The sequence below is a fragment of the Gossypium hirsutum genome, chromosome D08 (genome assembly GCF_007990345.1).
Source record: "Gossypium hirsutum isolate 1008001.06 chromosome D08, Gossypium_hirsutum_v2.1, whole genome shotgun sequence".
Classification (NCBI taxonomy): domain Eukaryota; kingdom Viridiplantae; phylum Streptophyta; class Magnoliopsida; order Malvales; family Malvaceae; genus Gossypium; species Gossypium hirsutum.
In genome coordinates this window covers 4,028,140-4,038,805 of record NC_053444.1, presented here as the reverse complement: position 1 = coordinate 4,038,805, position 10,666 = coordinate 4,028,140, and the positions used below count along the sequence as shown (strand labels likewise).

Sequence of the window (10,666 nt, the reverse complement as noted above, 5' to 3'; positions counted from 1 at the left end):
TTTGTCGTTGCGACATCACCTACTATTTTCAAAGTAACCAATTTACAACAACTAAACAAATAACCAAATTCATACCTATACCATTTAAACATCATACATACTCTCAACATCTCATATGCTACCATTCAAACAACATTTCTGTCCAAAATTACCTATCCGACAATTCAAACTTAAAATCCAATTCAACACATGTCACCATTTACAAATTCCAACCATTTCAACTACTTATATCAATCCCATATATACATTTAACAATACATGTACATTAGACTCAAACTAACATTGCCAATTCGAGATTTCAAAATTAGGTATATTTTCTTTTAACGCAATGCCTAGAACTACTCATAGCATTTTCCCAACTCATAAATAGAAAGATAATGCGCTTTAGTGCACTCAAACCCACGTCCTCCAACAACTTCAAATTCAAGATAAGTTTGTTACACTTTGTTATCATAGTAATTTCATCATCCATAATAATTGTCTACAACAACTTCCAATTACAATATACTTTGAATAGAATTATGTGTATTATTTCCCTGCCCAATTGGTCCAAAATGCTTTAAGTAGGCCCAATAAAAGGATCCATTAATTTAAGCCCAATCCACGATTCAAATTTCAGATCCGTTCCATTTTTTTCCCCTTTTTTTTTTCTGAATTACTTTTGAATACTGATGATTTGGCGCGTCGCTTCCTATATATACCAAGAGATTTCCAATGTACTTCTTTCAAAATCAATTGAAAGAATGAGGAAGAGATTGAAGAGAACGAAGGGAATTTGCAGTTGCTCTTCTCCTCGTTGCATCAATCACTCTACCTTCAATTGGTAATCTCTCAAATCTCTCTTTGATTTGGAGCTTCATCAAATTGATTTTCTCAAATCTTTTCTTTGTTTCCTTTGAGATTTTGAGCTGGTGTAGTTTATTTTGATCTGATATCAGTTCGAATTTAAGCTTGATAATGTCATTTAACTATAAAAAAGTTGAATCTGAAGAAACAAACAATGATCAAAAGGAATTTGAGCTACTCGCCTACTCGAGTTTTAGCTGATTCAACTAAAACAATTTGTAATGAATTTTTTTTCGTTTATGACACTAGTTCTGATTTTTTCGAAGTTTCGCTCTTCATCATGCATCGATGATGTGTTAAAAAGGAAGAAAAATCATTTCTGTTGTTTTTTTCCTATAAAAAAGGTCTCCATGAACCACTGATCTGGAAGTTTAAAACGAGTCTCTGCTATTCAAAGACGGTTCAGTTCTAGAGAGTGTTGTTTCATTAAGTTTCGGCACTAAATGCATGTTTTCCTTCCAGTGGATTCTTGTCTCTGATTTTGAATTAGCTGCACTAATTTTCATTATGATCAATCTTGTGCGCTTGTTTAATTCGAAGATCTGCATGGTAGCTTAGAAATGGCGGGATCTTAAACATTAACAGATTTTTTAAAATCTTCGTTCGTAATTTTCAAATTTTATAATGTTTTTCATATTCCTTCCTTTTTTTCTCGGGAAGTAGAAGGTTTAGTTTCTATTATCCGTTAAATTTTCTTAGTTAGCAAACACGTCCTTGACATTAATCTCCTTTCATTAATTCTGTTACTCATTTCTTATACCGGAGGTTAAATGTTGCAACATTTGTAGTTTGTACTTGTAGATTTTCGCTCAAAACAGAGAACAGAACTCTTAATGTTCAATTCTCACATACTAATTTTCGAGAAAATGATTGCTCCAAATCAATTTTATATATGGATTTGTTTTTATTTTCTCAGAAACCAAACAGTTATTAATTGTAAAAATTTTACCATATTGAGTTGCTTAAAATTAATCATCTCTCATTCACATATATACTCAAAAAGGTATGAGCAGGATCTATGGACATACATAGCCAGGTTTTTGGATGGACGATCATTGGTGATGCTGGGAGCTACTAATAAATGGTTCAACAGTGTTATCATGCAAGATTGTATATGGAAGTTCACATGCTTGAGGGATCTTCAGGTTCCTGATCCTGGTCACGTATCATTCAGTTGGTCCAAGCTCTATGCTTCAGTTGTTGGTAAACATCAAATCTCTTTAGATATCTTAGACCTGTATGCGCATTAACTGTTTTTTATATTGAAGTTCCAATGGCTTCTACAGATGGAAGTCACTCTTTCATTTTCCGCCAGCAGGAGAAACATATTGGTTAGTTGCCAATTTTACTCGAAGTTTGGGAGTAAATTTATGAGAATTTATCAGTTCTTTAAATTATTTCGAGGGTTTTTAGATGATCATATCTTCATATGTTCATGTTTAGATATCTGTCGTACTCAAATCTTGTTGGGGTGTAGATTTTGTTTGATGCATTTGAATTGATTATCAATTTATAGCGAGATTATCAGATGTTGAGCTTAGTACAAGGACAATTTACTAGCGACTGTATTTTGATTTTGTTGGGGAATAAATCAGATTGGATGCGGATTGGGGCGTTTTCATTCGATTCAGAAGTAGCATTTCTGAGCCAAAGGATGAGTGCATCTGTGAAAATCCCAAAACAAGAAAATATAGGTGATATGTTGCAGTCTTGCGGCTCATGTCTGCTAAGGAAAATCAAGACCGGAATCTGGATAGCTGGTACAGTTCAAATCCTATAAATTATTGCCTCGCATTTTTATCTCTTGTAAGATGTATGCATGTTCTTTATTTAAGTTGTGATCGATATTCCATCTAAGTTCTCGATTCAACATGGTTGATTTTTTTTTTAGATTTACAACTTGTTCGATGCCCAGTATGTGACCAAGAAAAATGTGAAGGTGAGCAATGAAAATGTCTTACTGCCCATGAAAATGCAAAGTATGAGATTCTTTATGTAATGCTATGAACATGAAAATAAAGGTTTAAAGCCTATGGTATTCAAGAATTACATTCCATCTCTGCTGATCTCTGTTCTGTTCTCAACTACTTTCTTGGAATGAGTGTCAGATACAAATATATGTACGACATTGATATGTTTTAATTTGTTTTTTAAGTTTCTGTTGTATTTGGAAGGTTCTTGAAGGTTCATACCCTAATGTTCAAACATGCATGCGCGTCAGATACAAACACTTTAAATGAATCTTTAGACAGGAAATCGTTGTATTTGGCAGGATCATGCTTGGCATTTGATGACTTTGAGATGGAAATGTAACACTAACAGAATCATAAAAGCATCATATCATTTTTTTTCCTGTTGAAATATAGATTACTGCTTTGATTTATATGGTGCCAAATTTATCTTAGGGAAATTTCTGGTATCTGCTGAGCATGAGTTTAGACTTTCAATTGTGTCGCATTCATAAAAGCTTCTGCTCTTTTTAAAAGGAAGCAGCAGAGCCTGGAGTAAAGAAGATTTGATTGTTTATGTAGGAACAATGCAGATGTTAGATGCAAGGCATATTGAGCTGTTCCTTAACCAAGGGTTCCAGGATGGGAGTTGGGACTATGAACTCGTTGGATCTCATGAAATCAAAAAGAAAGTACGAGGAGCTTATGGAGCCATTTTTGACTTCAAGTACCTCACAAGCAAGTCCACTGCGGGTAAAACCTTATTCTCCACCTAAAATTTGCTCATTCTGTTCGGTATATATATTGAACTTTAAGACATTCAAAAGATGCTATAGGATCTGATTTAGCTTTGCCAATGAAACTTACAGGGATCTTCGATTATAAGTCATGGATAGGACAACCCAATGACTTTCAACCAAAAGCAATCATTGCTCTTCATGCAGTCGCAGTCAACACCAATTTACAAGAAAATCAAGGTAACAAACTCCACAATCTACAATATATATATTTTTTACCATATCCACTTAAGAGACTGATAGCTCTTTTTCTACCCACATCTTCCTGCATTAACAATAATACCCATGCCAATCGAATTAAAATTCAATATATATACTAAACGTTCAAATTAGTTGTACGGATATTACTTAATTTATTGTGATTGCTCGGGTTTTTTTTTTGTTTTGTTTTGTTTTTTTCCAAGAAGCAGGCGTCTTAATAAAGTACCATACCATGAGAGCTGGAGCTGAAGGGGAAATTGTTTCAATCAGAATCTCTCAACAACTCCTTTGACATGTTGCTTGAACCTGAACCAGAATCGCAGATATTCGGTTTTCTCATCATTCAAATTGGTTTGTTCTTTCCTCTAACCCTTCTTTTTATAATAGTTAAAAACAGCTCAAACCATAAGATTTACTTTCAGATTGATTTTGGACTTACCACACGTACCCTTGTTTTTACTGTCCTCATAGATTACTATAAACATAAGCCCTTTATAAATACAGACCATAGTCAGCAATACTCATAAACTTGTCTACAAATTTGAGATATTTAGAGTATATAAAATGGTTCAATAGTACGATGCTCATCGAGTCTAGAGCATTTTCATTTTTGTTGGTCTATTTTTTGCCTCACCAAGCTCGAAATAGGATATGAAAATTCATTTTATTATTATATTTATAATTAAATTTAAATGAAGATAATTTTATTAAAAGAATGTAATTTGACTTGGATTATTTCAAATTAAAAAAAAATCAATCCAAGTTTAACCTATGGTTTAAGGAAGCTTTAGTAGGTTAGGCAAGTAGTAATTTATGTTCTTATTATTATAACTCTTTTATCTCTTCTAAAGTAATTTATTTTATAATTACTTATTTATTATATAATCTTTTAAAAAAAATTGTACCATTTTATCCTTTTATTAAAATATAGCTATAGAAAAACGTCGAAATTTGTGAGGACAAGTACAATTTTTTTATTTCTTTTTTTTTTTAGGATTTTACACCTATTTAATAATAATTTTATTCGGCCTTAGCATATTTGAAGCTTGAAAAGGAACTTTGAGAATTTGCTAATTTGGTAATGGCAGTTGCGTGCTTGGACCATATATTCACGTAACATCGACCATGAATTTTCTCATCTTCATATTCTAATATGCCAATAAACATGCAATCACGAGATTTGCATTGCAACAACCTTAAAAAAAAAAAACTTTGTTTCCCATCCAAACAAACGAATCTCTTGGAAAATTTTACGTTACGCTCCCCACAAAAATGTACTAAAATTAAGTATTTTAATAAACATTAGAAAATTTTGTATTATATATAGAACTACTCAATATAATATAATATTATTTATATTATAAATTCTTAAATGTTTATTTTATGAGTGAATATTTGATGCACTATAGTGCATAGATTTTATGTACCATCATTTAATAATAAGATAATACATCATCCCTTATGTAAAATAAAAAATATTAAAGGGTTTAAAAATAAAATTAATAAAATTATCTTTTTTTAAAATAAATATTAATTATAATCATTAAATATAAAAATGCAAAAAATTAAATACGAAATTTGAATTTTAAAACCCAAAAACCTAAACCTAAATTTTAAAACTTGAAACCTTGAACCCGAAAAAAATTATAATCAATATTTAATTATGTTTAACAAAGTTAATATTATTTATTTTTGAGTTCTTCAATATTTTTTTATTTTACACCAATAATAATATGTCATTTTATTATTAATTGATGGTGTATAAGACCTATGCATCTAAAGTGCCTTAAATATATATATATTTTTTATAAATGTATCTGTTAAACTTTTATAATATGCATATTACTCAAATAATTACAAGTTAAAATTTCCAAAACTTAAAAAGTTACCCATACTATTTTAATATTACAGTGTGATGTCGTAACATGTTGTATTAAGAGATGTAATAATTTGCACTAATATATTTTTTCTTTCAGATTTTTGAAATTCGTCAATATTTAAATATTGTTTCATTTATATCATCATTAATTTTACTTTTAAATTTTACAGAAAATATTGTGAAATTTATAATCATGAATTTCAAATATAAATTGTAAAGTGAACATAAAAATACAAAACTTTAACTATAGTATAAGGTGTTAACCTACGATTACTAACACTACGGTAGATAGCAAGTTAATTGAATTTGATTTCAAAATTTTTGTATTCATTCCTTTGAGTAATTTACGAGAATAATCATTTTAATTAATATTATAATTTTAAATTTAAACTTGAACTTATATTCTAATACAAATAATCAAAATTAAAATTAAACATCAAAATCAAACTTAAATTAAATAATTTGATTATTGAATTTTATAACTAAGAAGCATTTCTTAACGTATATCCTCGTAAATGGTATATCTTTTTAGCTCGTTTCTGTTAAAATCTTATTACATAATTTTATTTTTCTCTGTCATGGATTCAACTAGAATTATTTTTTTAAAAAAATTAACCTTCTATGTGGCACATTTTTATCTTACCAAAGAGTGTAAGATTTCTCAATTCTATAAATATACAAAAGGTAAATTAGCTTCTTCTTTTTTTAATAAAATGTAAATTTATAATGAAGGAAATATTTACACGAGTGTAAAACAAATATGAATTTATACCATTTCATTAAATTTTCTACTATTGATATTTTAACAATTCAACTGTCATATTTTATGTTCTATTCATGCATGTCAAGTTTTGACTAAATTCTTTTTAACTATTTGTTTTATTAAGCAAAAACTTTCAACTGTTAATATATAATAATATAGACAATATTTTAGATCGATAAGATAGAAATATCGAATCTCAAAATTTTGTATGGAAGACCAATTTAATTATATCGTTGAAATATCAATCGCAAAAAAATTATAAAATATTGTAAAACCATATTAGTTTTACACAACTATCTTCCCAATAGAAGTACCATGGAGATTTCTGTACTAAGAGTTAAAATACATTTTGTCCCCTCTACTAAAAAAATAAACAAATTAATCCCTGCACATTTAGATCAAAGAGCAAATTAGTTCTTTTTGTTAAAAATTTCATCCATTTATACTCTTAAGAACTAACATGGCTGACAAAATCACCAGATAGTGACACATGGTGGGTCGCATATACCTTATATTGACATATATGGATCAATTTTTAACAGTAAAAATAAATGAAATTTTTAACAGAAGAACCAGTTTGCATTTTGATAAAAAGTACAAGGATTAATTTAACCATTTTTTAAGTAAAGGGATCAAAATGTAATCTAACTCTTGATATAGGGTTCTCTATGATGCTTTTACCCCATCTTCCCCCATAAGGAGACACCAAATACTTTCAACCTATATTATAATAAGCATGCATAAGCTTCAAAAGAAACCACAATAAAATCAACAAAAAGGAAACGAAAAGAAAAAGTGATTGGCCACCATGTTTCGCTCAATCAACTTTATAGCCATGCTGGTGTTCCTTAATTTTAGTCGGGATATTACAGAAACTGCAGCAGCATCACCATTGTGCGATGTGGTTATCTTTTACTTAAGCCCCTGCGAGGGCTTCATAAAAGGCGGAGCCGATCCGGCACCGGAATGTTGTGTTGGTGCTAAACGTCTTATTAACGAACTAAAGGCCAAAGAAGATAGGATAGAACTATGCCTGTGCTTGAAAGCAATATTGCCACTACTTGGGCCATTTGACCCTAATCGAGTGCCTCTTCTTGGCCAGAAATGTGGTATCAAGAATTTCTTTCCTCCCATCACCCCCGCTACTGATTGTTCCAAGTAACTTTTCTCTTCCTTCTTTTTTCTTTTTTTTTTAAGTATTTTTTATGCCTATTATACGGTTTATATTCGGAGTTTAGAATTGTCTTTCTCAACAATGTCATTTCTAAAATTCGAATTTAAATTGAATTTGAGTTATGACCTATGTAATGGCTTTAACCAACCCATTCAGTTAAGTCTATGTTGATTTATTGATTTAGTAAGTTATGATATTGACTAACATAATTAAATCAATTGGTTATCAATTATTAAAATATATAAATTCATCATTGATTGAATTTTAGCTCAATTTGTATGGACATTATTGTCAACATAGGAAGATGTGAAGTACATTGAAACGCAATATCTTTCTATTTATATATTGGAGAAGTATTATCGATAGTTTGAAAGATTGACAAAACAGATCATATATAGAATGCTGATCTCAATTACATTGAATTTTTTTTCTTTTTCATTTTTCTTGCAGGATATGAAGAGAGAGCTGGGAAATGTGAAAAGCAAGAGTATGGAGAATGAATAAAAAACCCCTAATGATGGATTTCATAAAATTATGTATAAATCAACCCCTTGTAATTTGATTCCACTAAATAAAATATCAACTTATTTTTAACTTTCACATCTGGAAATTATATTCTTCAATTTTGATACTAAATAAATCACTCTCTTCTTAAAAAAGATTGAAGTAATTTAATCTTGTCGATTCCGAAAATGAACGACTAAAAACAATTAATCTTGATGTTAATGTTTATATATTTGGTGAATGTAATCAATGGCTGACTCATCTTTCTATTGTCGTGAGCTTATGAGTTTAATCATACTGACAATATAACAAAGACTATAAAATTAATTGAGAAATTCTCACTCAAATTATTCTCAATTGTCAATTATCCCAAACACAAAATCAATGTATCAATCAAATATCAAACAAATTACTTCATCATGAGCAGAGGCGAATGCCGGCCCCCCTAAAATGGAAATTTTCTATTTAGGTCATTAATTTTTTTTAAAAATTTTAAATTAGTAAAGGTAAAATTATATTTTGACCTTCTAAAATTTTAAAAATTCAATTTAATCCTTTAAAAATTATAAATATATAGACTATAAAAAATTAAAATTTCATTCGCCCCTAAAAGTTGGCTTCACCTCTGATCATGAGATATCTATTAATACCAACTTTATTTCAAATTTTCACCAACTGTCAAAAAGAAAATTAATTGTTGAAGCCTAGCACACTAAGATAATCAGCACCTGCTCGAGTTGTTTGATGGAGTCAAAGTATTTTTGTGTTGTTAAAGTCAATCCTTATCTATTTGAAATAAGTTGTAGGATACCTAATGATAAAGTTATTTTTGAGAAAATTATAAAAATAGTCAATTTTGTTTGTCTCATATTACATTTTAGTCATTTATGTTTGAAATGTTACATTTTAGTCACTTATGTTATTGTTTTGTTACGAAGTGGTCACTCTATCCTTAAACTCTGTTACCTCCCTAACGGAAGTCTTACGTGGCAGTCCAAATGGATTTTAAATGCCAACTTGAATGTCCTATCTGGCAGTCCAAATTAAATTTATTTAATTAAAAACTTATTTTCATCCCAACAACTGGAATTTATTTAATTAAAAACCTATTTGCATCAATTGGATATCCAAGTTAGACTTAAAACCCATTTGGATTGCTATATAGGACCATCATTAGGGAGGTAACGGAGCTTAACAGTAGAGTGATCACTTCGTAACAAAACGATAACGTAAGTGACTAAAGCGTAAAATTTCAAACATAAGTGACTAAAATATAATCTGAGGCAAATAAAAGTGACTATTTTTGTAGTTTACTGATAATTTATAGGATTATATTATTCAAAAAACTCCACATTTAAATTTATGATAAAATTTTATCTCTTAGCTACTAATTAATGAAGAAGAAGAGTTATAAATACTTAGGGTGAGTTTGGATGGGTGGTGCGTTTCCCTGCGGTTAGTGTAAAAACAGTGGTGGCGGTGAGATTAGATACTGTAACGATACTATTGCATGAGACAAAAAGTAAGCTAAATGCATCGCACCGCACCTAATCGTCCATCCAAACTTACCCTTAGTTGGTAGGCGTCAACTATTGATTTTGCGAGTGTGTTTGATTTTTGTATTTTGCTATTTTATTGGTTTGTTTTATGACAATTTTTTTAGAAGGGTTTGGAGAGTTTAATTGGTTGTAGGTGAAGATTAGCGGGAGGAGAATGATTTGTAACCATGTAGGTTTAATATTGAGTTACAAATATTAGTTGATGTAAGGGTAATTTAGATTTTAGTCAATAATTTTATCAGACAAATTATTGAATAAAATTATTTACATTCTTTTTAATATAGTAGGCCTATTCAATTTGTTGAACGGATTGAACCAATGATGTGCCCTGTTAGTGCAAACTTGAAGAAACATGCTTGTTAATACATAGTGGAAGAGAGTACAGTTGAGGATGATTTATTAGTAGGCTCGCGAGATATAGGTATAACAACACTAAAACAAATAAATAAATAAATATTGGCTATAAATCAAAATAAAAAAAATACTATAAGAACCAATATTTTAATTTTATGATAGCACATGAGGTAGGTTTGGTCCTAAGAATAATAAAATTATCATTTAATCCCTTTAAAATTTAAAATTATAAATTAATACAATAATAAAATTACATTTTAATCTTTTAAAAATTTGTAATTTAATTTTGACCCGTTTTAAAATTACTTTTCGAATTTGCCCCTAAAATGTGGGAAGGCAATTAAGTGCTTGGCCACTATATTCACGCAACTTATGGTGCTAAGTTACATTCACGTAACTTTAATCCTGAATTTTGTCATTTTAGTACTCTAATATGCTAAGATACATGCAATCACGAGACTTGCATTGCAACTACCTCAAAATTCTTAATCTTTTCGGTATGTATCAGGTCGGGTCGGATCAAATTAATTCTTCTATTATTGGATTAATTTAATTCTTGTACCAATAAAAAAGAATCAAATGAGATAAAATTTTTAAAAGTTAGCATTTACGGTTTAAAAATGTTATTTATTGTTAAACA

At 29.5% G+C, this 10,666-nt stretch overlaps 2 protein-coding genes across 4 annotated transcripts; both read left to right on the top strand.

Moving 5' to 3' along the window:
- The first annotated feature begins 575 nt into the window (after nt 1–575).
- On the top strand, nt 576–4,400 carry LOC107908544 (probable F-box protein At3g61730). 3 transcript variants are annotated; one of them, XM_041099572.1, is made up of 8 exons: nt 576–823; nt 1,850–2,049; nt 2,133–2,177; nt 2,442–2,606; nt 2,738–2,785; nt 3,378–3,548; nt 3,665–3,772; nt 4,000–4,400. In XM_041099572.1, exons 1-8 carry the CDS (start codon nt 672–674, stop codon nt 4,083–4,085), a joined length of 975 nt encoding a protein of 324 aa, XP_040955506.1. In that variant the 5' UTR covers nt 576–671; the 3' UTR covers nt 4,086–4,400. The 3 variants fall into 3 exon arrangements, with proteins under 3 accessions (XP_040955506.1, XP_040955505.1, XP_016691223.2); XM_041099571.1 differs by having other exon boundaries at nt 579–823; nt 3,997–4,400; XM_016835734.2 differs by having other exon boundaries at nt 582–823; nt 4,003–4,400.
- A 2,782-nt stretch (nt 4,401–7,182) lies between these two features.
- On the top strand, nt 7,183–8,209 carry LOC107918904 (non-specific lipid-transfer protein). Its single transcript, XM_016848479.2, has 2 exons — nt 7,183–7,593; nt 8,060–8,209. The coding sequence occupies exons 1-2, from the start codon at nt 7,244–7,246 to the stop codon at nt 8,064–8,066; spliced, it is 357 nt and encodes a 118-aa protein (XP_016703968.1). The 5' UTR covers nt 7,183–7,243; the 3' UTR covers nt 8,067–8,209.
- The last annotated feature ends 2,457 nt before the right edge of the window (nt 8,210–10,666 follow it).